This window comes from Athalia rosae, chromosome 4, assembly GCF_917208135.1.
Source record: "Athalia rosae chromosome 4, iyAthRosa1.1, whole genome shotgun sequence".
NCBI classification, from domain to species: Eukaryota; Metazoa; Arthropoda; class Insecta; order Hymenoptera; family Athaliidae; genus Athalia; species Athalia rosae.
The window spans coordinates 672883-700743 of NC_064029.1; the positions used below are offsets into that span (position 1 = coordinate 672883).

At 35.5% G+C, this 27861-nt stretch overlaps 5 protein-coding genes across 16 annotated transcripts in view; 2 read left to right on the forward strand and 3 right to left on the reverse strand.

The window, feature by feature from the left end:
• The window catches only part of LOC105687521 (ion transport peptide-like), a 37406-nt gene extending 31679 nt beyond the window's left edge, over window positions 1–5727 (forward strand). For 3 of the 4 annotated variants that reach the window (XM_012403234.3, XM_048653729.1, XM_048653728.1), the window contains exons 2-4: window positions 635–930; window positions 2508–2628; window positions 3408–5727. In XM_012403234.3, the coding sequence (XP_012258657.2) occupies window positions 635–930; window positions 2508–2628 (417 nt within the window). In that variant the 3' untranslated portion in view covers window positions 3408–5727. The remainder of the gene's footprint in view (window positions 1–634; window positions 931–2507; window positions 2629–3407) is intronic. The other variant, XM_048653730.1, reaches the window with a different exon arrangement.
• The window catches only part of LOC105687520 (peroxisomal leader peptide-processing protease), a 53790-nt gene extending 45681 nt beyond the window's left edge, over window positions 1–8109 (reverse strand). For 5 of the 6 annotated variants that reach the window (XM_048653717.1, XM_048653721.1, XM_048653716.1 and 2 more), the window contains exon 1: window positions 7105–8109. In XM_048653717.1, the coding sequence (XP_048509674.1) occupies window positions 7105–7113 (9 nt within the window). In that variant the 5' untranslated portion in view covers window positions 7114–8109. Of the gene's footprint in view, window positions 1–3220; window positions 3410–7104 lie in introns of those variants that run through there. The other variant, XM_048653722.1, reaches the window with a different exon arrangement.
• A 138-nt stretch (window positions 8110–8247) lies between these two features.
• Window positions 8248–22734, reverse strand: LOC105687519 (klaroid protein-like). Of its 3 annotated transcripts, none has more exons than XM_020853264.2 (14): window positions 21508–22734; window positions 19844–20041; window positions 18818–19183; window positions 17381–17612; window positions 17104–17249; window positions 16739–17019; window positions 16470–16655; window positions 13117–13457; window positions 12940–12990; window positions 12523–12841; window positions 10399–10608; window positions 10031–10317; window positions 9855–9947; window positions 8248–9780 (listed from the first exon to the last, which is right to left on the reverse strand). In XM_020853264.2, exons 2-14 carry the CDS (start codon window positions 20035–20037, stop codon window positions 9670–9672), a joined length of 2817 nt encoding a protein of 938 aa, XP_020708923.1. In that variant the 5' UTR covers window positions 20038–20041; window positions 21508–22734; the 3' UTR covers window positions 8248–9669. The 3 variants fall into 3 exon arrangements, with proteins under 3 accessions (XP_020708923.1, XP_012258650.1, XP_012258651.1); XM_012403227.3 differs by having other exon boundaries at window positions 12940–13014; XM_012403228.3 differs by lacking the exon at window positions 21508–22734 and adding an exon at window positions 21196–21458 and having other exon boundaries at window positions 12940–13014.
• A 140-nt stretch (window positions 22735–22874) lies between these two features.
• Window positions 22875–23924, reverse strand: LOC105687584 (60S ribosomal protein L29-1). Its single transcript, XM_012403363.3, has 4 exons — window positions 23869–23924; window positions 23573–23630; window positions 23426–23490; window positions 22875–23042 (listed from the first exon to the last, which is right to left on the reverse strand). Exons 2-4 carry the CDS (start codon window positions 23607–23609, stop codon window positions 22929–22931), a joined length of 216 nt encoding a protein of 71 aa, XP_012258786.1. The 5' UTR covers window positions 23610–23630; window positions 23869–23924; the 3' UTR covers window positions 22875–22928.
• Window positions 23060–27121, forward strand: LOC105687581 (SAGA-associated factor 29). 2 transcript variants are annotated; one of them, XM_048653726.1, is made up of 6 exons: window positions 23060–23078; window positions 24296–24350; window positions 24411–24668; window positions 24728–24889; window positions 24995–25223; window positions 25295–27121. In XM_048653726.1, exons 2-6 carry the CDS (start codon window positions 24312–24314, stop codon window positions 25486–25488), a joined length of 882 nt encoding a protein of 293 aa, XP_048509683.1. In that variant the 5' UTR covers window positions 23060–23078; window positions 24296–24311; the 3' UTR covers window positions 25489–27121. The 2 variants fall into 2 exon arrangements, with proteins under 2 accessions (XP_048509683.1, XP_012258780.1); XM_012403357.3 differs by lacking the exon at window positions 23060–23078 and adding an exon at window positions 23862–24213.
• The last annotated feature ends 740 nt before the right edge of the window (window positions 27122–27861 follow it).

The window sequence follows — 27861 nt, forward strand, 5'->3', positions numbered from 1 at the left end:
GCGAGTCGTATCTTTCTTTCGTCAGAGTCCAGAAGAAGATCACCTCTCGGTGCGTTCCCTCGTTCGAGCGTGCCCGAGTTGAACTTTCTTTTCGCAACCAGTTTCGATTTTTGCAACGAATACAGACGTGCGCAGGCACGTAGACGGGTATCGCGAAACTCAAGGTAGTCGGTTACCCTTATACTTACAATTAGACCTACCAGCAGGGCGCGGGTATTTTGACGTCACGGATTCTCATTGCGCGAGAAGTGCAAAAACTGCAGCAGCGAGAGCGGCAGCCGTCTCTGTGTCCCGAGCTGCTGCAGCGGGTTGCGGGGTAGATCCTGGAGCGGTGCAAACCTCACCTTACCACCTGCGTACAACCAGATTTATTGCACTCGAGGTCGTTAATTAAAAAAAATTTCAAGATCTCATGACCGGCGAAGGGCTATTAATAACCCGTCCTTTCCGATCCGCGAACGTACCATTAAAAGGATCCTCCTTATCTCGGTAATCGTGATATTTTTGCTCACGATCGGACTCCGACGCGATTAATAATGCCCCGGTAGCGTCGATGATAAAGACGAAAAAAGAAACGCACCCATATTCCGCAGGTCGTGATTTCTAACGAGAACCTTTCCGTTTCCCGTTACAGATGCATCATCATCGGCAAAATCGATCATTCTCCACTTCCAGCAGCGCTCGAGGATCAAAGAACACGAGGCCTTTGCCCGCGAGGACGTTGGCGATAGCAACGGCGGTTTTTCTTTTGTCCTCGAGTCTGGGTTTCGCTGACGCCGGAGTACTCATGGGACACCCGTTAGGCAAAAGGTCATTCCTGGACATTCACTGCAAGGGAGTCTACGACAGAAGCCTCTTCGCGCGCCTTGACCGCATCTGCGAGGATTGCTACAATCTGTTCCGAGAGCCCCAACTGCATTCGCTGTGCAGGTACGAAAATTAAGTTCCTCGGCATACGCCGCGTCGATCTCGAGAGCCGCGTAGGTATCCGAACGCGGCAGGAAAACGCGGTGGGGCGCTCACCGAGCGAATATACTTTTTTTCAAATTTACAACCGCACACCGATCCTTCCGTTGACGTAAATTACTCGGGCGTTGAAATTCTCGTTATTGAAAGCTGCGCGCGATACCAATATGTGTGTAACACGTGTGTTTCTCTCGCTAAATGCAACGAGTCGGCCGACGCGTTTACGGTGGAGCAAAGTACGTACGTACAACGTCGTCGCCGTGTCAGCGCGTAAAGGAGGTTCGTTGTTACGCGTCGATGGAAAACGTGGGTGGGAAACGCGGCGAGTCGGGCGATGGAAGATGAAATAATTTCATAATTCCACGACGCGGACAGGGGGGCGTTATCCCGATGCGGGGAAAACTGTTGAAAATTGTCCGCGGCGTGAAAGCGATCGCGCCGCGGAGTCTCGACTCTCAAGAAATGGTCGATCGGTACGACATGGGGTGGTGTAGCAGGGTAACGCCGCGGTGTGTACGGCCGGTCGCGAGAGGAGGGCGTCGAGTCCGTGCACGGGATCGTAATTTGTTGCCAAAGCTACATCGGCACGCGTATCGAAACGAATGAGATTTCTCTTCTATTTATAACTTACGAGCGAATGCCCAAGACATGTATCCCGTATACCTACTCTAACCGTATGTACACACCATTACTCATTCCTCCGATGTTTATTGCACGGCATGAACTGCAGCCGCAACCGCGTACTATCCCCGTACGCGGGTACGCGTATAACCACCGGTACCGAACCACTCGCGATCGGTGGGATTATCGGCGTCGCCGCAAGTGCTCCATAGCCTTATATATTGGCTTCGAGAAATTCTACCGTACGCGATTCAACAAAGCCCCGCCACCTGTGCAATCGTATACCCGAGATATAGGTATACCAGATACTGGAAACGCGGAAGGAACTTTGAAAATTTGTCGCTTGTTTTGTTTGGAAACACGTTCGGTTCCGAAGGGCACTGTGACGACCGGGGGCACCGTGAACGGGGACAAGACGTGTTTTCGCTTCGGGAGACACCGTTTTGCGATTTTTCGTTTATTACGAGCGGTGCGAGTGGTGGAGGATCGTATCGAAAGGCGGTACCGCGACCGCGCACCAACAGCTTGGTTACATTATGGTTAATATCGTCGTTGGTCCGCGAAGGGGTATTATGCAACATGACTGCGCATTGATTACCGTAACCATAATACGAGTACGTTACAAGAAAGCTGGAGACGACGTTTCTTAGCTGCACCGAACCAACGAGTTATTTTATATGCCTTATCTCGTTTATATGCCGCAGCTGTTGCCGTTATTGTTGTTGTTGTCGTCGAGTTTGCGACAACGGCGGCAATCGATTTGGTATAAAGCGATAAAAGTGAACTAGAAGTCGAGTGATTAAGACTCGAGGAGTGCGAAAAAAGATGTTATATTGTATCCGCGCGGACGTCCAGGACGTATTTTAAAAATGTCGGTATAGACCTTATAACAGGAAAAAAATTCTCTTAACCATTTACAGCAAGAACTGTTTCACATCCGACTACTTCAAGGGATGCTTGGACGTACTACTTCTTCAAGACGAGATGGAAGAAATCCAAACTTGGATCAAACAACTCCATGGCGCTGACCCCGGGGTTTAGGTAGCTTTTTATTTTGAGTTTATGATTTCCTTTTTCCACTTCTGTTCTTTTCTGTTAGTTTTTAATTTTTTTGATTTTCATTTCAATGTCAAATTAAACCAGCTTTGTTATTCCTTTCTTGCACGCGGTTGAATCCTATTCACAACCAACAGTCATTGTATAAAGTAGTTTGCAATTTCCTTTGAATCACGAAATGGAAGCGTTCACAAATTTCCTGTATTTGATTTATCGAGTGTATTATTCTATACATTTATTAATTCGCTACACACGTTGCAATATATACAACACACCACATCGCGGCCTTTCAAAAGAAAACGCTTAGGTAATTTGGTATTCAAAAATAATGAAAGCAAACGAAAATACGTAATTAACAAAATTAAAATATGAGTATATTTTTTGCTCGTGTTCGTTTCGTTTGAATTTTTTCAACCCGCACTACGTTAATTTTCTGGTGGTCGCTTCGTACGATATTGTTTTTTTGTTTTTTGGGGCTGATTTTTACGAAAGTTTTTGAGAGCGCAAGGCGTATCGATTTTTTTGTAAATATTCCAGGAGATTTTTGTGTGATTTTTCGCTCAACTTTTTTACCCACCTATATAAAGTTGCTGTTTTTGAAGGCCGCTATCAACCAACACCGAATTTTTCAAACTGACACGACTAATCCACACGAATTTTTCGTGATAAATTTTTTCTCGCGTACTCGAACTCCCCCCTTTGTACGATACTGGGGAGTGAATTTCGAATAAACAAATTGAATAATTATTTATCTGTTTATCTAGACAAGACTGCTTCAGCACGCAGTATTTTACGAGCTGCATCCAGGCGCTGCTGCTTGAAGACGAAAAAGAGAAGTTCCAGGAGATGGTCGAGTACCTGGGCCGCAAGAAGTAAGGTCAAAGGTGAAGGAAGCTGCGCGTACGTAGAAAAGGCAAACGCGTCGCACAAAACCTAACATCGTACTATAATAAACGCGGCGTTAACGCAGCCTGATACGTGAGTGCTACCGCGACGTACCTTATACTTAGACACCGAAAATTTAACAGAAAACTATACAATATACATACATATATGAATACACATGCCTACATATACATATACATACACATAGACACCTGTCGAATAAAAAAAAAGAATTCAAAAATCCTGCTTACCGTTAGCCGAGAATCAAAAAAACCAAAAAAAAAAAAAACAAATATCCGAACGCTGAACTTATATTTTTCATTGGGTATATCCTTAAGAAACGTACATCAAAATTTCGTGTTTGCAGATCCGTACTAAAATCAATCTTATGCAAATCTGAATTGAATATATAAATATATTGAAAGGATAAAGATTTTAATTTTGTCTTTTCATCTGCGCAGGTAGCTGAACCGATCGGCAGCTATATCAATTTTTGTTTTCATATAATGCCAATTGTTTATTTATTGAAAATAAAAATAAATAAATAATTGATTCTTATATTCTTGGCTTCCCTAGCGGGGATGACAAACAAACAAAAAATCGACCAATAGACGATAGTTAAAACAAATACGGACAAATGAAACAGGAAAAAGTACTAGACATGAAAAATATATATCCACGGGAACAACAGCAAGAAAAACTGAATTACTCGAAACGGAAATGATAAACTGAAAACGGAACGGTACGAGATCCCATTGAATAGGTCTCACACAAATTCTAGTCCACAGATATCTACGCGATATATAGAATATTAATTATTGTTATTTCTAATATTATTATCATCATTATGATTATCATTATTATTGTACCGGATATTAACACATTATATTATAAATACCATATATTGCATATAGTTATATAATACATGAAATACACACGGATTGAAAAACTGGCGTGTGAAAAACTTTGCACATTCGAAAAATCATAAAACTTGAAATCATCATGAAAAAAGAATAATAATAATTCACATCCGCCGAATATACATATATGTATCTACCGAGTATATATAAGCATCAAGAATTTAATATGTAATTCTAATTTTTGTATTATGTAGGTATCGTTATGTAATATTTATTTATTTTTTCACTCTTAGTTAAGGTAAAAAAAATTACTGATTAAAGTATTACGTATGCATATATACATATATTTATGTGTGTGTGTGTGTATTATATAATATATATATTATATACAATATAACGATATTATGCGATGAAAACTCTATTCTTTCATGAAGTAAAAATGATAATTAATACTACATATTGAGATGTATAATTTAATTGTTTCAAAACTTAATGTAGCGATTCGTATATCCCTAATAGTTTGCCAAGTGTAAAAATAATTGTCTTCCATACATAATGAACAACATAATCGAATGTATGAATAATTGCATAACAAAGAGAAAAAATCTGATGACTTTGTGGCTGGATTCAGATTTTTTTTTAGCATATACTTTATATATATTTTTTTGTTTTCATCCGAGGTCCGCAGATAGTCAGAAATTCAATCATCCCATTTTAATTCGAGGGACTAGAAATACAGTCGCATGAATCGAGTTTCTCGCCATAATACATATTCATAATAGAAACATTCACAGAAAAAGTGATCTGAATCATTCCAACGTCAGTATTGAGAACCTGTATTCTTATTAGTTGCAGATTATTAAACTTGGGCAGAATTTCAAAAGATATATTTTCCAATTATCAAAAAAGAGAAAAACAATCGCGTGTAACGTTTCACTTTTCAGTTGAAGTTTTCTGAAAGTATTTTGAGAGAAAATATATTTTTGATGAGACGTTCAAGAAAATTAAATACAAATTCATCCTTTCTATTGTATAAATAATATACAAGATATAAATGTGCTAGAAAATAACTATCGAAATATTGCCGATCAGCATTTATGTAAATCCAAAAATATCGTAATAAATTAATTATACATGAGCGATTTGTTCTCGTGCAGAATATTTTGTTACTCGAATAATTCACCCCTGGAAAAATTATATAACACGTTTGGATCATCCGAAATATTAGCACAGAAAATGTTGGAGAAAAACGGAAAAAATAAAAAACAAAAAGAAAATGTAAATGAGCGAACAGCTGGGCACTTATGGTCTACAATAATATCACTATTAAAAATGCAAATGCGTTATCTTATTTATGAATATAATATAATTTACTTATTAAGCATCATACGCTGATTGTTTTTGATAGCTCGCGATGAATTTAAATTGTACAATGATGTACACGGTATACGTGTATACGTACAATATTCGTGCGTAGCTTTTATTTATTTATAACGCAAGTAGTTTATTTATATAAATCAATTATCAATTTTTCTTTTTTTTCCAACCTCCTCTTCGTTTAACGTTTTCTTGTGCGAGACTAATTTATACTTCATTGATAACGATGATTATCACGTAGATTATATATATTGATTGGATACATTGGATGAATTGGACGACAAATTGCTATTCGATAAATAAAAATTATATATACATATGTATTTTACGCATTACATATATTGTATATTATATATTAATGATTGATATATATATATATACTTGTTTACACGAATAAACAGGTAAATCAAAGTTCAGTGAAACTTTTATCTCAGCATTTATTGCCGTTCCTACGACCTCGATCAATCTACATTATTTTATGATGCTCTCTGTTACTCTCCTCACATCTTCACGTGTGACAAAAATCATCATTAATTACTATTGATTTTTATCCTTGGCAATACCTAGGTCGGATATTGAAACTCTGACCTACAGCAATAATATATGTGACACCTAACAAATGCATATACATATGTATGCGATGAAAGCAGATGCTGTGGTGTAGTTTCCCTTGCATCAGTATGTATATACATACATACTCAATTAGGAGATATTGTGGGTTCAGAAAAGTCAGATAATATTAATTAATTAATCAATAAGTCATGCGAAAATATGAGCAGTATTATAGTCGACGGAAAAACACGCTGGGGACCTCAAGAGATAGAGTTATGAATAAATTATTATTCAAAACTTTCACATATGTCCAGATTCGCTCTTTATGCACATTGATTCAATTCGCGGTGTCGTTACCATTTATGCAATATTGGACGATAATAATTGAAAGAATAATGGAAATAACCAGGGCTAAAAAAAAAATATCGGTGAACTTTGTGACCTCTCCCTCCCCTGTCCATATGAAGCAAGAATAATTATAACTGCACTCCGCAATGAGCTATGGAACTCAATTACAATAATACAGCAATTTTGAATTGGCATTTAAAAATGGCGGTACACGTGACTGACTTTTAAAATTTAAAATACAGGACTAGCGGGTATTTAAAAAATTAAAAAACCTCGAATGAATGAAACTTGTGGACAATGAATGCTACTCTTGAATGAATCGAATGAAACCATGGAAACGACGCACCTGTCGCGTAACGTTGTAACTAACCTGGCGAATTCGCGAAATTCAGAACCACTAAATAAAATTAGAGTTATTATTCAGATAAAAAGGACTCACCCCCGCCATTACGATGTTTCTCAATGACCTGGTTCCTGATGCACGAACGGATCACTATTTGCGTTAAATCACTGATGCTAAGTACGTTTATTTTCGTTAATTACGGCGAGCTTCTTTTACAACGGAACTTCTAGCAATGGCACGCTGGAACAGACAGTACACAATGCTCCTGCGCATGCGTCGGGCATCTTTGCCGGCAAATACGCAAAGATTAAATACGTGAACGACGATGAGATTTGCCGAAAGCGAGCGGCAATAACACTTCCTAATTTTGATAACCGGTCGGAATCAAATCAATGAGCACACCGAACTATTTTAAATTTATACGTCATCACAAAGCTTTATTCACAAACTTTATTTTGTTACTAATGAGAGCAAACGATTTATTGTAGATCAAGGGCGTCAAGGCCTGGTTATTTATCTTGGGGTTCTATTTAAAACAAAAAGGACGTAATTAAGTACAAGGTAGCAGAAAAAGGGGAAAGAAAAAATTTTATCTAAATTACGGTATTGAGGGGTTATTGATCTTTTTCCAAGTTCATGTGGTGCACCGTAATTTGAGTGAATTAATACGATCTATAATCATAGATTCATAAAATATGTCTATGTATACTACATCTATGCTAAAACTATTTTTATGTTATGCAAATATTTGTATTCAACATTCTGCGAACACAATAAAATATTCCGTAGTTTTATAGTATGTAACTTCTACCTATTCATGAAAGATGATATTAATTATTATTTTTTCTCAGATATATTATAAAAACGAGGGAATTAACTGTGTACATCTCGTACGTCATCTGAAATGATTATTTTCCCGTAAAAATACACACTTGTCGTATCAAGAGAACGAACTTTTAGCAATATTCTGAACTTCGTTTCTTGTGCTTTTTTCGCACTAATCCCCATTAATATTTATTATTTGTACTGTTAAAATGTTCCTATTTGAAACCGTTAGCTGGCATAGTAGAATATGAAATTACTCTACATTTCTAAGGCTGGGTAACTTCGAAAGCAGGTAAAGCTATACCAGGTTTGTTATACGTTCTTCACTGGTTCAATCACGATTCCGTCAAAAATCTAGCAAAGGCAATATACTTGGGTTTTTTGTATAATATGTTGATTATTTATACACTCAACAAACATTAACTATGTCTTTATTAAAACGTACAAAAATATAGTGCCACATTATTCTTCGTTCGTGTTTGCATCGAAAAGATAACGAAAAAAATTCGTGAAAATGTATAAAAAGTTATGTTTTATACTTAAAAAATAGATCGTCTTTTTAGACCCAGTAAAGTCGTACTTCGCGGTCATAATATTACGCGCTTATGATGTTGGTTTAATAAAATATTACATCGTTGCAGGAATTCAATGTCAATAACGAACTTCCACTGCGCTGTACCAAATAGGTTTTTCCTTCCATCAAAAGCGAAGTGTTTGGTAATGGGACACTAATTTTTTAAAACTACTGATTAACTCTTAATTTTAATTTTTGGCCCTTAACACTATAATATTCGTAAATTTATCAGAAGACACTTTTCGACTATTCCTTTTTTTTTGCTCTTGCTTTCTTTCCAATAAAATTGAACAACTCTAATTGAGTGTGCAATATAGTGATATGGGCCTCCGATAATTGACTCCATTCGTATGGGTGGAATATGAAACCGATTTTAGCAAATTCTGAAATCTTTCATTTTTCCACAAATTATTCAGGAGGTACTGAACCTTGGCAAGGCATAGTTGACCAATCATATTCGAAGTCAGCACAAAACGAGATTTTTGTATTATGCTCTGAAACCTAATCGTAAGCGTATTTGTAATAACTATAGCATGTCAGAGAACCCTCGAGTACTGATTCTCATACACAGTACTTTATAATTGAAAATTATGTCACGCCAAGATCTAGAATGCAAATAAAACACACCTTAATCAAACAAAATATATTAATATTAGTATTAGATCTAGCAAGCACTACTTATGACTAGGATCTTAAATATAACTAATTCATAGCATCCCATTCCAAACATACATGAATACAAATAATCCAATTCGAAATAGGAGTCGGATCTCCAGACCAGCTTGAGTTGCTTACAATTTTGAATCAATCGTAAATTGGACTATTATATTAATGTACATTGTGGCGAAAACATTCGATCCTTTGTTTTCTCATTATAAATCACCAGAAAACATTTTTTTTGCAATGCATCGGGTGAATTTACATTTCAGGTCTTATCAGGTATATAAAAATTACGTGCATAGATAATTCTTGGTTCGGATTGTACTTCAAAACTTATTATACATGCGACCAGAGCTATTTCACTCATCAGTGATAGCAGTAGTCAATTCTGAAAGTCTTTGTGGTAAACGAACACTAGCGGAAAATTTTTATGAAAGATATTTGTCACATTGAATAAAATAACCGAATTAGTGTTCAGGTAACACATGGTAACAGAATAATTAGATACTTCAAAGTACGTAATTACGACTGTTCGTTGACAACAGCACCTGGGTAGTTGAAAGATTTTCATTATAAAATAACATTCAAATCCTTGACGATGACTATGCAGGTATGCCGTGTACCCTGAACCTGTACAGGCTGGTGTAATGCATCTGTCCATGATTACTGTGGATTCTCAATTCCACTATTTCATAGGGCTTGTTAGTGGCGTTCTGAAGAAAATAAATGTGTATCGCCAAATGAACAGATACTTTCAGACCATTAGAATTGAATCTTATTCACTTACCTGTACTGGAAAATATTGCAGGTTTTCATCGGAATCTTCGAACTCGTATTCTCCTAATTGTACTGGCTCCTTGTCATTCTCGTCATTGTATCCCTGAGTGCGATTACAAAAATGTGTGAGTCAGTATTGAACTACAGAGCTTACTCTCAATTAATTCTGGATAATTTTCAGCTCACCCAAACATTGAATTTTCGCGGCGCACTTCTCATATCACCATTTGGCAGAATAGATCTTGGCGCATGTTCAATTGTGAACCCTGTGATGTGAATCCAAGTTCGTAATTTGATGAGTAAGTATCCAGGGAAGTCTTGAAATACCCAACATTTTCCAGGTTGTATGGGATCTCCTTGTATGACAGTTTGCGGATTCGTGTTTTGATAGAACAGAACATAGCCATAAATGGTGTACGCCCTAGTATCTAAATTATATTTCTGGGTACATCTCGTACTGATGACCTGGCCTCCTGAAAATTAAACAGGACAAATGGTTTGTTAATCCCTTTTGGTGCCCGATAGAAAATGACTAATTCAAAGTTGTTTCCTACCAGCTGACTCAAGAGCATAATCTACCCTTCCAGTTTTGTCAGCATCATAAATTTTCAATGCATTTGTTACAATTCTTCGCACATCTCTTTCCGTTAGCCCTCCGGAACCATCCCCACCACTTCTTTTGTCACCACCATCATCACTTGCTAACATATGGAGGTTTATTTGACTGGTGATATCAGCCATAACTTTTTCAGCCAAATTATGGACTATGAAACAAATTATAGAAAAAAAAATATATTTGAAACAGTGAGGCAAAGCCACCCAATTATAGATTTATAAGTACTAACATTGCTCAATAATGAATGAAGAAATAAGTATGAAAACATAGGGAAATAGTCGCTTAAAAGTTTGAGAAATAATTTATTTCTGACTCCAATGATCGGAGCTGATCGAGGAGCTTCTGATTATTTCGATTTTATGGTCGAACATTCAAATAACTGTTTTCTTTGAATTCTGACTTAATTTGTGCTCAGGAATCCAAATCTGCGGACTGATTTGATTTTATCTTTTGGGATGATCGTGATATTGTAATTTCTTTGCTTTTCTGAGCGTAAAAATTGAGATAATTGAATTGGTGATAGTCATAGTTTGATTTAGTCAATGAATTCGTGTTATCTGAAATCAAAATGCATAAGAATACCCCAAAATTATAGTTTCCGGCCCAAAAATCTAAACAATCCAAAGGGGTACCCCTTGGAAAATTTTCAATTTTTGGCCAAATTTTTCTATTTTAAAAAATTGATCGTATCACACTTTTCTGACGTATTTTGATCTCAGGAATCCGAATCTGAAAGAAAAATTGATCTATTTCTGAAATTGACCGAGTTATCGCCAATTTTCAGCTTTTCGGGGTCAAAAATGAAAAATTGATTTTTTAGTCTATCTAAATGTAATTTGAGCTCAGGAATTCGAATCTTGGAGAAAAAATGATGTATCTTCAAAAATGACCGAGTTATCCCCATTTTTTCGCGATTTTTGGCACAAATTTGAGGATATCTCGAAGGGAAAAAATCGTAGCTTAATTTGGCTTTCGGATTCGTGTTCCTGAGGTCAAAATACATAAGAAAAGTGCCATACGATCGATTTTAAAAAATAAAAATTTTTGGCCAAAATTTGAGATTTTTCCAAGGTGTACCCCTTACGATTTTTTCAAATTTTGGCCAAAAATTTTTATTTTTTAAAATTGATCGTATGGCACTTTTCTTATGTATTTTGACCTCAGGAACACGAATCCGTTGTCCAAATTGAGCTACGATTTTTTCCCTTCGAGATATCCTCAAATTTATGCCAAAAATCGCGAAAAATTGCAAAAAAATGGGGATAACTCGGTCATTTTTTAAGATAGATCAATTTTTCTTCCGGATTCGGATTTCTAAGCTCAAATTACATTAAAATAGATCAAAAAATCAATTTTTTTTTTTTGACCCCAAAAAGCTGAAAATTGGCGATAACTCGATCAATTTTAGAGATAGATCAATTTTTCTTTCAGATTCGGATTCCTGAGGTCAAAATACGCCAGAAAAGTGTAATACAATCAATTTTTAAACTACTTTACTTTTGGCCCAAAAATCGATTTTTTTTTTGGCTTTTCAAGAGTAATCTCAGGTATAATCAGCCCAGGAATCCAAATCTGAAAGCCAAAATCATCTACTCATGCAATCGATCGAGTAATCGTCAATTATTCGCTGTTGGGAGCAAAAAAATTATAAGACATATCGATTGGTTTTAGTCGTAGACCCACTTTGATTCGTCGCAATCCATGCATGGGTCGAAATATGCGAATTTCTCGGTCTACGAGGGATTCCTTAGAATTTTTTCGATGTTGGGGTTAAAAATCAATTTTTTTTTTTAATTGGGTTTACTGAAATATCTTCTACATTGTATATCTTGTATATTATGGGCTCAGGAATCCGAATTTGCAAAGCAAATTAATTTATTTATTGAATTGATCGCGTTATCGCCAATGTCTCGCAATTCAAAACTTCTTTTTTAGTATAAGACTAATTATTTCCAAGGCACTGATACTTGAAAATACTATGTTCAGAAAGTTTCATACATTCAATCATACGATTGTTTAGTAGCTATCCAAACCTCACGAAGCAATAAAACATCGTACTCACCTTCTTGTACATTGACTTGTAGAGTTGAATTGATGTCGGCTATTCTTGCTTCTAAATCATTTTTGGCGATGAATAAATTTTTTATTGTTCTTGCAAGATCCTCTTTAGACACTGTTCTCGTTTCATCTATATTTTCGCTGCTGAAATAACCACCTAATATATTGTTTATATGCTCCTCTACTTCGACAACGGGTATCGCAGCTGTCTTTTCGCAGCAGGATTTAATTGTCGACTTCAGTTCACGTATTTCATTAGCATTAGATGTTAGGACTCGTTTTTCATTATCCTCTATCTTCTTTTCGATTGCAGCTAATTTTTCCTTGAAAATAAGGAGTTGAATCATCGCAAATAATGTCAAACCAATATTATGTGAGCTGCTGAACAAAACTTGTTAATAAACACTTTTCTTTAACTTACATCATAATGCTTTTTGAGATCCGCCGTGGTTTCAATAATAACATTCGGTTCCTGTTGAACATTTGCCAAAGCATCCTGTGATCAATTCCAATTTTTTCAATCTCAAAAAAGTTCCATACATTCGATAGAAGAACAAAATTTTTAAATGAAAAAGTAAGACAAATTAGCTCAACTTACATTTTGATATACATTGGCATTTTCGACTAGCTTTACTCGTTCCACAAGTAGCGAAATGATGGAGTCAAGTTCCTTCAACTTTTGATTATCAATTTCTCTGCTGCTTTGTACAGGTGAAGGTATAATTTCATCTTTCCATCCATAAATTTTTTGTTCAGTGAGTTCAAACGAGTCAGCCATTGGTGGAACCTCACCAACGATTGTTTCAATTGCTGAGCCATGCTGAACTTTTCTAGTACTTGGCTCCAAATAAAATAGCGATGATAAAGCCGATGTAGAATACGTGAACAGCGCTGGTATAGAGTTCTTATTTGAAAAAGCATATGACAACAGCCATAAGCCTGTAACACCAATTTCATAAAAATGTAAGACATTTGATTATCGTTACATCCTTCCTAAGTTACCGTATTGGGATGATCGAGATTACCACATTCTAGAACCGATATTTCAATTTACATAATGGAAATAGCTGTGAATTTTAGGGCCAATACGGTAACCGAGAGAAGGATAGACAAAGGAACTCACCATTTAAATGCCATCCATCGATTTGAAATTCATTCTTGAGTTATGATTGCATCAATTCAAACTCTAATTTGAAATATTCCGATGTCCTCCAAGTCCGAACCCTTAGAGACCGTCCGCAATGATATTACCCTTTCTCTATCCTTCTCCCACAAGTGAATAGCAGTGAATAAAAAATAAAATTTCTTTTTGCATACATAATACCGTCACTTTTTTTTGAATTCCTGTTTCATTTGTGATAAAAGTATTAGGCTGAGTGACAACGTAACGCGGTTTGTATCTAGGTATACCAGAAAATGTAACGAGTGGTAAAGGACTTTGTCCCTTTGCTTTGCAAGACAAACTTACCATGATGACAATAATACGTGAAAACTCTTGCAAAACGCAGAGCAATTTATATCGTATTGAAAATACTTTATTGGTTTAAACGTACATATCAGTATTGAAGAACTTATAAAAAGGATAATGTCAACACCTAGGATTATTCTTAGATTTGAATACGTTGAAAGACGTATATGCAATCTGAATGGACTTATTATGTATTTTATACTAATACTCTATGTATGTAGTCTATATGTATGGATCAGATTATGATGAATTATGAAATTTCACTAAAATCTATTGTTTTATAGACAAAATGACCAATACCTAACACCGGTGGGTTTTCAGACAATAAATTTGTACCATTGATCAACTATTCTATCAGTTAGGTGAATCAAATAAAAACACAACAGGTATAAATGCGGGCAAGACATGAGAATATGGCGTTTTACCGAAACGTGTACATGTATTTCACAAAATTTATGAATGAAGTCAAATGATTTAGAGGTCTTTTCAGAACGGCAACATGGAATTTATAATTGCGATATTCAGTTCATGTACTAAAGCTGCCATACAACTGACACAGAAACAGAATCGAATTAAACAGTTATTGAGTTATACCTACGTTGATTCTACGGGTTTGTTTTAACCTGATTATCTTTTTCTTCCAACAAATTTCAATCTCTAAGCACAATTGATCATGATGTTAGTGTTAAAGGTAGATATGCAGATTATATTAGAGACATGAATAAAAAAGAAGCACGTAAAAGAGGAGATGATAAAGTCATGATACTCGAATCCATATGTATACAAAGGTATACTAATAATTTGAATTCCATGATGAATATATGAAAGCAAAATGTTAGTAAAAACTTGTACAAGCTAATTAATTAGTTCATTATTCATAATTTTTTTTTGTAACTTTGAATTTCGAAGTTTTTTTCTCTCTTTTTCTTTTTGTTAGTTCTGGCTACTGTTACGTGAACAAGTAAAATCATAAATATTAGACTTACAATAAAATATTGAAAAACAAATCTCACATGAACCAAGTTGGAGTCATAAATTTGTTGCATAAAAAAATGCGTTCATCAAATTACAAAAAAATTTGCAAAGCAATACTTCAAAGTTCCCCTCCACATATGAAGTTCATTGTTTCCACTTCAGTAAAATAATAAATCAAAAACAAATTCAAGAGTAAAAAAAAGTGTTCAAATTCATCCTTGTTAGAAGTTGAATACAACTTATCTATACGAGGGTACGAAAGATACATACTAGATGAGAATATATATTATAGATTGTGTAATAAATTCGACTTTAGTTCATGAATATAAATACTCTAGTTTATAAATATGTAATATATTCCAATTCTTTTTTTCATAAATATATCAATCAATATATTATTTTATCGTCAAGTACGGATACTTATAAAGTAATGCCACCGATCACTACTTACGGTATCAAATTGCTAATTTATTTTCTTTGTCAGGTAAGTAAACACTGAACTAAAACCAACTTCAGAGAATTTTCAATTTGCTGCTACTAGATAAATATATTACTAATGTTTGATCATTATGCATGGCTATTAGACGCTCGCTAATATTGCTGAGCGACAAATGTATGTTAACACAACCCGGATTATGTTAGTAAATGTGTTAGTACTAGTGCAGTTTGGTTAGTTAGTAGAAATTGTATTAGAGTGCAAATAATGATTACGTTGTTTGTCAATGATTTAGGCATGTGAACAACTAGCTGATGGTTTAGAAAAAAACCATGGAACCATAAAAAAAAAATTGACCCGAGCTTATTCAAAATTCATTGCAACCAAATAACAAAAAAAATGTGACACCCAAATAATGAGTTACCACCCCGGCATCAATTGAGATATAGCGGTGCCCAGCACTTGTTTGTCTCGCTTCAAATCTGGTCTGAGATCACATGAACGTGAATTATTGATATGGAACAGTCTACAGGGGAAAATTATTACCACGTTATGTTCCAACCAATCCTAGGCAATTCAGGCAATGATATATCTGGTGTAGGTATGGAAAAGTTTTGTAGACCTTTCAAGTATTTGACAACTAATTCGTAGTCAACAAATGTCACATTGGTGATATCGTTGATATAATAATAGGTGGTATTGACAAAGTTTGAATGAGCATCATACAAGGGGTCCAGATAGGGAAAGGTATATTTGTGCATGATGTAAGCTCCTGAAACATAAAATCGGCAAAACTATATTCAGCTAAACACCGATGAATGCTTTCGTTCTATCCTTTCCGATTGAATCTTCGCGATATAATTAGCGACTTTCAAGAGCGGCCACAAATCAGGATATATATTCTTTCAGGTAAAGGGATAAGGTTCAGAAAATGTGATGTTCCAACGTGAAACACATTTTCATAAATATTGTATCACTAGAAATGCAACTACACATGTCTGCCAAAATAATCGCACAGGTCGCACACTATAATTGTAAACCATAATGTATGTAAAATAGAAGAAGCACTCACCACCTAGAAGAAGCAGCGGCAATAACACTATCCAAATCAGTTTCGTACGACGATCCGGAATCCGCTCTCTAACTGGGGCTGCTCGACTAAGAAGCCATGTATCCAAGAATAAAGCATTCACAAATAAAGAATACAAGTACTGCAATGCACAATCAATTGAACTCCATGCTTTACTCCACCGGGATTCTACAATAGCCCAAAAAATTTTAGATTCATTTTATCCATCAAACTTAATTTTTGCCTTGTTTTGAGTGATGTTTAGAACTCACCACTTTGCTGTCTATAATTATAATTGCTTGACTGCCATCTGCGATTTCCACCGAGTCCAATGTAATTCTTAGCACTGGTATAACTCGTGGTGATAAAAGTAACAACGCTGATCCAGATCTTCAGAAATACATTTAACTCCTTCTGCTGTCGTTCTCTGTACAACCTTCTATGTCCATCAACCGAGGTTATAGTGTCATCTATATCTACATCAGAGTCTGCTTGCAAGACAGACCTATATGGATATGCAATTTTTGATGGTATGTAATCCTCAGGCCAGGATCTGTAATGCAGTTGAAAATCTTGGAGCTCAGCCTTGTGATAAAACTACGAAAATTCTGGAATGTTCAATTATTCTCAAACAAACCTATCATGGAAGCTCTCTGAATTCGCAGAATCGGAATAAATGAATTCTCTGCGACTGCTGAATTGTTCCACATGTGTAGTCTTGTACAACTTGGCTCTAGTAACAGAGTCCGGATGCCGATTGCGTAAAAGTAGATTATCAGTAGCCTGCAAAAAGATAGCAGCAGCTTACAATACATTCGTTTTCTTGTGACTACAAATTTAAAAAACTATCGATCCTGCACAAGAACGGCTACACAGCAAGATTATATTCAGAAATCAATTCAGTTCATGCTTACAGATAATTCTTTGCCAAAACTATCTCTCTCGAATTGGCTTGTGGATTCTCCCAGTTGAGACAAAGACTGGCTGAGATTTTGCTGACTTGTTGACGGTATACTGCCATGAGTGCTGCTAGTGTCAGAATGAATAGACCGCCGAGACATGTTAGGCATAGCCATTACACCTGGGGCTATTTCGTATCGGCACTGAGATTTTTGTGAATAAGTGTAATCAGTTTTAGGAAATACACTGTAACAACAGAAAGAAGAATTGTTGAATTTAATATTTACTCGTTATCAGAACAAACCTCGATCTGAACATTTGCCAATGCGCTTGTATTCAAAAATTTCCGTTAGTAGCAATACAAATATTTGTTGAATATGAGGCAACAAGATGAGATCATAGTCACGTTGAATTTACACGTGAATCAACCTAGTAGTAAAAGTGATGCAACTATTTGTAACCCTGAACCTACACACAGAAACATGACTAGACTCAAGTAACATTGGAATTAATATACTGTGCAATTTTGAATACATAATTAGTGAACGCCATTAACAGTAAATAGAGGTCCGACCTTAATGTCTGAAAATAAATAATGTTGAAGTCAACACTAAATTCTATACTCTGCCTACATACCTGATTTGAATAGAGAGTGTGTGGCACAGTAACCAAGGTGACAATATTAACTTATCAATATAATAACAGGCTACAGATCATTGCGACAAAAATTAGTGAAACAGATTTGAGGAAATTAGTTCATAGAGTCGGCTTGCGAAATTATATACTGATGCAAAGATTCCTTCAAACGTCTGTTGTTGTGAAAAGTCGAATTCACTGTGTGATTGATTGTCAACGACCTACTAAACTGGACTGTTATGAAAACAATAATTCCAGAGATTTGACCTGAAGAGTATTCTGTTTAGTGGCTAACTGCTATTGACTCATTCTTTCAAAATCACGTCATCTTGTAGTGGGTGTCACAAATAATTCAGCAAAACCTTCAAGAGTGAGCACATATTCTGGTATTGCTACTGAGAGGAAGATGAAGTTGGAAGATATCAGAAAATGAAAATATTTGTAATGCAAAAATAAAAAATACCAATACGATCATGTAGCCACTGAACCATTCAACTCCCTTGTCTATTGAGTTTAATTTTGGACTTCCTTTTATATCCCACAACTTCGGTGTGGGTGTGTCAACTGCATAAGCATATTATTTCCTGCACATACTAAATTTAACGGTAGATTGCACACGTGTATTTATTCCAACAGGTGGCCCATGAAGAATGACAATCAGAACCCAGAAAAAAATTTAGCCCCACCTAAATTGATTTTCATTAATTAATTGTTGGTAATTCGTTTACCAAACTCTTTAGTCATTCAATTCATTTTGGAAGACAGGGATTATGGCTACGTTACACAGAATAAAGGTAATCGAGATATTAACTCACTTCCACCATTCCCCTGCTTGCTTGTAGATTTCATAAGCAGAACCAGGCCTACTTGGAGGATCTTCTCTTTCTTCTCTGTCTTCATGATCGCCTTCTTCTGAAGAATAATCACTGGTGAAAATCCGCCTTGGAGTCAAGCTTTGTCTTTCCCTTTCAGTTTTGCTATTGTCTTTATTTTCACTTGATTCACTCTGTCCATTTGAGAATATCTGTCTCTTAGCTCTTTGGCGCTCAGAACGACGTTCTACTTTCTTGGTGCTCACTGATTTTGTAGTTTGACTTTGTTGATTCTGACTCTCAATCTCCTCTTTCTGTTCAGATATTGTTTCCATGGTTTTATCAGGCGACTTGCCAATGCTACCAGGCCTATTAAAATCCGATAAAAATTGTATTAGTTACCTTTTATTTATATTGTCTCTTCACCTAAAAAGCTCATAGATTATGCCTCTCCTTCTTAAAGATTATAAAAGAAAACCAAATTTGACACACAGATTCTAAATTTCAATGGAAGTCAATTCGTCTTATCACAAAGAGTAACAATCATCAGTGTTTAGAGCAAATCGTTCAATTTGTTAGTGTGTCGAAGTTACATGTAGTATGTGTATGAAAAAAAGGCGGATATAAAATGGGTTGCAAGATTTAAAGTAACTCAATGAATCTGAGAAGCAAGTTAGAGGAAGTATTATTAGTGGCGCATCGAGGTTAACACCATTTAATCTTACATAATTTGAGAACCACAATCTGAAAGTCTGCCAAAATTTCACACAAATAACTGTTCAGGTTGCCAGTTTAATCTCAGTCAGTACCCATTTATTTCCAACTAAGATATGTTAGAGATAACCTTTGTAGATATAGAATTCACTTTTTATGCTAGCAACGCTCCAACATCATAGCAAATACTCTTTCCTTGATTATCCTAATTTTATTAGACGCCATAATTTCTCCCATGAGTATAAAAAATTTCACGAATTAGCAAACATTTCAAGTCTAAAAATATAAATTATTTCTCTTGAGAAAAGAACTCACAATGATCTAGACCCTGATCTCCGGCTGCTAGTCACTTCCCCTGGGGTATGAGACCTCTCTCGGCTGCGCCTTCGTAAATCATAATGATGTTCAGGTGATTCCGTATCATTTGAACCACGATTCAAAACCTGAGGTGTCTGTGATCTGGACCGACTTCGACTACGTAGCTCGTAGTGGTGCTGTTCACCTTCCATTTTTCTTAAATTTTGAGAGAATCATTTTGTAATAGATATTTGAAACTGTAAATCACAATAGCTAAGTAAGTACTTTGAGTAATCTAATTATTCGACTTGGGACTTTATACATGTATTCATAATAAGACAAACTTTTTTTTCACCTGAACCTTGGCATATTCTTTACAAAATTAATAATGCAGTAATAAAATGAACTATAGTAACAGTGAATGAGTCTCAAGAACAGCAATTAGAAGCTACACTAGGCACACCCTAACTAAGTGAACTGTGGGCTATTTGTAAGCTGGTAGAATTCTCTGATCCTTTTTAGGATTTAGTGAAGCTTGAGTGTAAAAATAACCACCTCCTCAAAGGGTCCCCGTGTTCAGATTAACTGTAATTTTTTTTAGACCTATATTAAAGATGTCCTACCACATGCTAAGAGTATCTCACTAAGGTCCACCACTGTTTTACGTAATGCATTCTATTACTGGATTGCCACAGAGCATTCAGATCTTATAGGTATTTTTCTGTACATACATATTTATTCTTATGTATTTAATTGCAAGCTAATAAACAAGTCTTGTATTTCATGATGCTATCTATTCGCTGCAACAAACATTATTACTTATGACTTATAGATGCAGTGCAGAATAAAATATCTACGTATGACATCTTTAAGTTATTTGAAGATCGGTGTTAACTGAAAGTCAATCAACGCCACTACCATGCAAGTAATGATAAGACCACTGCTAATAGCACTATACCTATGAAGATTCATGAGGAATTCTAGTGGATATTTTAAATCGGGTAGCATGACTTTACACCAAAAAATTCAAACATGACAACAAGATTACAGGGCAGAGAGCATCGCACTTAATATTTATACATTATTCAATGCATCCAGTCATACAAAGTTTACTAAACAGCAAACTTATTATTAGCCTGGGAAACGGCTACTACAAGCCAGGCAAGGTGAGAAATACCAATTAAAATCTAAACCTAAAGTTCAAAGTTACAAGTAAAAAAGAATGTAATTGTCATCATTAAACTGGAAATAATTACAATATTAATAAGAATAGTATAAAAATTAGACCATCATTATGAAAATCTTCGGCACTCCGAATATTGAAATTGTTTTTATCACTAAACGTTTTAGGGAATATTGTAAAAGCTTACTCTCTGACTCGAAGATGATCTGATACTCGATTAGATTTTGTTGTTCAAGCCTAGTTTTGGAAACGTAGAATTCAAAGAGATCAGGATACAAAAATAATGCACAGCTGCGTAAGGCGATTACAAGTGAAAGGTGCAGAACAAACCAAGGAATATTTTCAATATTTTGTATCCCATTTTGGAATATGGCAAATTTTAATGCAAGAAAACTGCGTTCCCGTCAAGATATTAGAATGAGCAGCGGTTGCAAATCCGTAGTATTACAAACTTTTTTCACAAATAGGCTACAGAATATCTAAAAATAGGAAAACTCACCAAGGTGTAGTACGCTAGGCGGAAAGTTGGTTACACGCGCATATAACACTTTACTTGTTGGGTATGTATTTCACAGAAAACTCGCAAGAATTAATACACGATTGTTATACATATACTAAAGTATGTACATAAATATCCTGAGATTATATTATCGCGAGTTTAGTTCATAAAAAATACTAGTAAATTACCAAACCGCTACAAAAGACACGCGAGAACGCTCCGTACAAGTCGCACACGCAACTGCACGCAACTGATGACGTCACCCACTAACGCGTAGGAGCGATCATGGAGTCTCTTCAGTCGTTATTGCGATGATTGTAAACTGTCAACTGTAAACTGTGAAGGAGCAATATCATGCTGATGCTTGACGCAGATTTATCGCGTCAAATGTAGTCACGTAGTATTATTTCGACAGAAACGCCATCAAGATTATAAATAGATAATCATCATCATCTGTGATCATCATCTGTGATCATCATCAGAGATTATTCCTAGATTTTGTCTGATTTTCCCGATTTTTCCCGATTTTTTCCGCTTTTTTCTGATGTTTTCCGATGTTTTTCAATTTTTCCCGATTTTTGCCGATTTTCTTTCGATTTTTTAAAGTATTTTTCAATTTCGCCGCCCCGTTTCTGAATAGTCACGTGACCGGTCTTGAGAATACAGCTAGCGTCATGTGGCGAAATTTTCGTGAACTAATATCTCAAAACGGCAAGAGTTTTGTCTTCTCTTCGAACAAAACCGGAAAATTATTGACCGTTTTTCAGAGACAGAACGGCAAGAGTTTTGTATTTTCTCCAAGCAAAGCCGGAAAAGTATTGACCCCTGCTCCGAAAAAATGGCAAAAGTTTTGTCTTTTCTCTGCGCAAAACCGGAAAAGTATTGGCCCTTTTCCGAAGACAAAGCGGTGAAAGTTTTGTCTTTTCTTCGAGCAAACCGGGAAAGTATTGACACGAAATACATCTCGTTCACGCATTACATTGCCTGACGTCAAGGGGCAAGAAACCTGGGATTTTAGTTCACGAAAATTCCGCCACATAGCGCTAGCTGTACTCGCGATGGGCGGGGCTTAGAGAAAAGGGGCGGAGCCTGAGAATAGTGCCGGACAATTAATTTCTGCGGCCCGCACCCACCCAGGAACGGCACAAATGAAAATTATTTGGAAAAATTGAAAAAAAAATCGGAAATTAGAAAAAATCTGGGAATAAATCTGGGTTGGTGTATAATCTCCACGGCACTATACACAAGACATCTGATTACGAAAATGAAGAAGGTCAAAGTAATAAGCATGGAAATGATTATTGCACTAGTGTTCGAATAGGTGTAGGATTCATCTAAGTGTAAGTGTCCATGATTACAAAACTGAATTAGGGTTTCATTTTATACTTTTATTGTTATACAGGAGAAAACACAGAGGCAATTCATTTCTTAGCCTCACGTGCGGATTTACGTTCTGCTGCCCTTTTCAACTGTGCTTTTGGCTTCAGGTTGTGTTTCTTAGCAAAACGCTGATTCCGCAAGAATTTCAAGTCCATCTATGGGAACACAGAACAAAATAGTCATTAGTGACGGTAACTATTATATTATATCACCTCCTACATGCGTATAATAAAAGGTGGCAACGATTCAACATTCAGCTGGTCTACAATGGCAGTGAATTTTGCAGTCACATCAGTTTCAAATTTTGAACAACACTACAGTATCTATGCTAAGTGTTTGGTAGGAAACTTTGAGTCATTTCATGTCAGAAACAGTCAACAGTTTACTCGGCTGCAGCACACTCATGAACAGGCTTTTCAATATTCAGTTAATGGTTTCAAAACTGGATTTTTGCAGCAATGGTAGCATAAATAATCAGATTTCCATAAAAAATACAGCGCTAATATAATTGCAAGATAAAAAAATGAATCAGACTTACACCAAGGGTAGATTCATGCCTGTACTTCTTAGGCTTTTGGATTCCATTACGGTGAGCTTTTCTGCCTGTTATCAAAAAATTCATTCAAATTAAAATTCAAAATTACAGCTTCATCTTACAAATAATGTGATGAATATAATCTCTTACTCTGATTATGGTTCGTGTGATTCTTCGATTTGGCCATTTCTGTCGATTTTCACGTAATCTGAAAATAATAAATAATAACATAAGAGGGACTCTATGACTTGAAATTCTAAGGTTAAGATTCTCTGTGACTTGAAATTCTGAGGTTAATTCCTCGAACTAAGATAACAAAATTAATTGTAATGGGTTGATCATAATAGTTATAACTGTATTTCGTTCAATTCCTGCTTTAATTTTACAGATTCATTGGATAAGCTGTTTCGAATTTATTTCAGCATAAAGAAGCAGATCTAACTCACCGGAAAGGGAAACGGGAAAGAAGTGCTTGATCAGTTTGCACAAGCGCTACGGTGGCCTGTGCCCAGACTTCGAACTTGAAACATTTAAAGTACCTTTGAAATTGTGCAGTTTCATGATCTCAATGAGAACATTTATAATATCTTGAATTATGTCGCATTTAATGAAACACAGTTTCATCGAACCAATGTCATCTTTGAAGACTGGTATTAAGTAGCAATATTTATCAATTCACTCCAGTTATTCTAACCTCGATTGCAAATTAAGCTGTGTAGTAAACAAACAACATTGAGGTTCGATGTGTTTACTAGAAGCAGTCGCGCAAGGGATACCAGATTTACTTCAATGTAAATGCTATTCATGCCTTAACATAAAATAACCATCACTTTCCATGGTAAATTACTCTTACCTTCTACATTTTTATTTCAGGAGCTCTCCTTCAAAAATGCCGTTCACAGCTGATGCAGCAGCGCATCAAATACAGGTATATTCTATCATATTGTTTTTTTGTGGATCTTTCATTCACACCTGATCGATTTTCTAGGAACGTTTGAAAAACATACACAATTTGGTGCATGAAATAGAAGAAGAACGCAACAGATCAGAACATAATCTAAATAATATCACAAAAGCTCATGACAAAATAACTCCAGATGACAAAGTATCGCCATACTATCAACAAAAACTCAAAAGCTTATACAGCGCTGCAGTATCTGATGCCCAACAAGAAGAGGAACTAATCCGGAAAGCATTGGCTAAAATAAATGAAATCAGAGCAATTAGAAACGAACGTCGAATCCAGGTATAAAAATGTGACATTTATATAGGGTTAACAGTCATACTGACATTTTCCTTTTTCAGGCACGCAACGCTGGTAATAAAGAAACTATACGAAGAGGTGCTCTGATGAAAATGCTATTAAGCTCAGCACAAACTCTACCTTTGTATGTAGGCAAATCTCCAGGAGCTAAGCCCCCTCCACTTTGTGGTGCAATCCCTGCTGAGCTTACATATATAGCAAAGGTATCACACCTCTACAATTTTTGTATTATCATATTCAGATGTCCTGAAAGTTGTATCATCATGTGTAAAGTATTACGTGTCATAAACGTTCAACACATTTGATAGATGGGTGATATGGTTGCTGCCTTAGTAAAAGGGTCAGAAGAAGAAGAGAATTGGATACTTGCAGAAGTAGTCCAGTACAATCCCACAGCTAATAAATATGAAGTTGACGATATAGATGAGGAGCAGAAAGATAGACATGTTCTTTCGAAACGCCGCGTCGTTCCTTTGCCCTTGATGCGAGCGAATCCAGAGACAGATGCACACGCACTTTTTCCAAAAGGATCTATAGGTATAAATTTTTTACTGTGTGAAATATATTCAGATTCGGCAATTAATAAATGCTCCTTTTATTTGTTAAAGTGATGGCACTATATCCGCAAACAACTTGCTTTTACAAGGCAGTCGTCAATCAACTTCCAACTACGGCTACAGAGGAGTATGAGGTACTGTTTGAGGATGCTACCTATGCAGATGGCTATTCTCCACCCCTGAATGTAGCACAACGTTATGTTATATCAATCAAAGAGAGTAAAAAGAACAAGAGTCAATCGTGAATAGTTTTAACTCGATTCTCAAAACTTATAATGATGCTAATATCTGGAAAAATTTTGCGAAAAAAATCTATTGTTTCAATCTTTTTTAGCTGACAAAAAAAATACTTTGAATATGAGGATTTATTGCGAATGTATCCAAGACTCAAACTGTAAATAATTAATGTTGATAATATTTTACGTAAAAGATTTTCACTAATTACCTATTTGACATCTCCACGAACTGGTTTATGCATAAGGATTCTTTATTTGTCCACTCAATCATCTTACATTTATTTTTTAACATTTTTTTTTCTTATCTATTTTTTCTTATTTTTCTTTCCTATTGAGAAATCAAAATTGTTCATGAATTTGTGTTATGTCGCTGAATCGGAGGTGATGCTGCACCGCACCTGCAAAATACTTAGCGACATGGGAGTAATGTGGGTAATTAGGACTTTCGGTCTCTAACAAGGATACCAATGCTTTTTTTTAGTTCTTCACGCACTCCGAAATATATCAAGTTCATCAGTTAATAACGGTCCGTCATTTTACAAAGTAGAATTCAACACGTATGGAGATTAAATTAAAGAATATATCATTAGAATGTTCTGATTAAATGAAAGTTGCCATCACACTAAATCGTGTTACTCAATTATTCACGGTTCTAAGTCTAAATAAATCTTTAAGCAACTTCTATTTATCAGACGCATACAAAATTGATGACTGAACTGATTAACTCGCTATTAATTATAACTACATCACATAATTCTATTCATTCAGATTGTAGTTCAATGGATTTGTTATTTGTTTACCAGGACTTCAATGTGCATACAACTTGACAGATGATTTTTTTTCCTGTAAAAGTTTGGGTGTTGGGCATATTTGAATTTCAGTTCAAAAGGATGTCGCAGGAGACAATTTTTGTGCGCAAAATAATACCTGCATAGATAAGTGGCAATGATGGAATGCAGGTTCTCCATTCACGTGTATCAATTGACATGAACTGTATTGATACTTGGACAAAAAAAAATTACTTGGGCAAATTATTATCCATGCAGAACTTGGAGTGCTCCAAAGCCAACGCATGCTGTCAATTTATGAGCTCCAAAAAATTGCAATGATAGTGTGACTTTATATCAAACTGCCTAGAGTTACTTTCGCGGCAACCTGAATATCAATAATAATTACGACAAGATCTCTTGACGTGATTGATAAATTACTGCTGAGTAATTATGTTTTGTCGAGGATTCTACTCTCGATACAGAAATAATATTCTACAATACTGAGTCGATACATTATTCACCATTCTGTACGTGGTATTCATTTTTCTCATGATAGCTAATTATTGGTAGTATTTATATCCGAAGAAACATTTTCTTTCTTCTTGTGAGAATTATTTATCGTACATGAATTCTAATATTGTCACGTTAGTAAAATTTGAAGATCTGTTTTTCCCTACAAAAAATTAACGTGGAAAATATTTAGTTCGGTGAAATGTATACGGGGTGCTAAAAAATGAATTACTGCGATTTTTTGCAAATAAATTGAACTACAATTACGAATGGTTTGCTGCTCTAGTATTGAAGGATTATTTTTGTTTTTTTTGTTTTTTTTTCAATTGGTTTTTTTTTTTTTTTTTGTTTCAATAAAATTACGAAATAGGAATAATTGTGCCCGCTTTGTCCAATCTTTTTTTTTCTTTTGACATGTGGCTTTTTTTCTCTCTCTTTTTTTTCCATCGTTTGAGTTTTTTTTCTGTGGACATATCATAAATATGAAGAGACATGAATTTTCTTATTACAATTAAAATTCTGCTTGGAGTTTTAGGAATCAATTTGTATATTGGCTACATCCTTGGTGGAATGTATAAGGTATTATTTTAATGCAACACAACTAAGCACACATGAAATGTCACCACTAGAGACTCTGAAAGAATAATGCTTTGGTAGAATGAAGGAGAAAACTTGCCCAGATATGGCATATTTTCACAAAAGCATCATCATAATAATGATGCATAATTTACATCTAACATATCAATATGCTGTGCTTTGTTGTGCAGTGATAGCAAGGGAATATTTATTACTCAATATTATGAGGGAGGGAAGGTGGGGGGGCAGATCGTAGAGAGCCATATTCTATGTTGTAGCTGCATTATCAAAGGCGTTTGAAAGATATTATTTGTTAACCGTGAAGAGAAATAGCATAGAATATGACTATGGAAGAAGTTCTAGTCGCTCTGCAATGATTAATGTACTCTTTTCCTTTCATACTTCGAAACAATTATTCACGGACTGATTAATCAAATACTTTCTAATGAACCGTTGAAGATGCAAGTGAATGAAATGTCGTTAATTCTATGAAGATATTCAGTGTAATACAGGAATGGAGAAATCA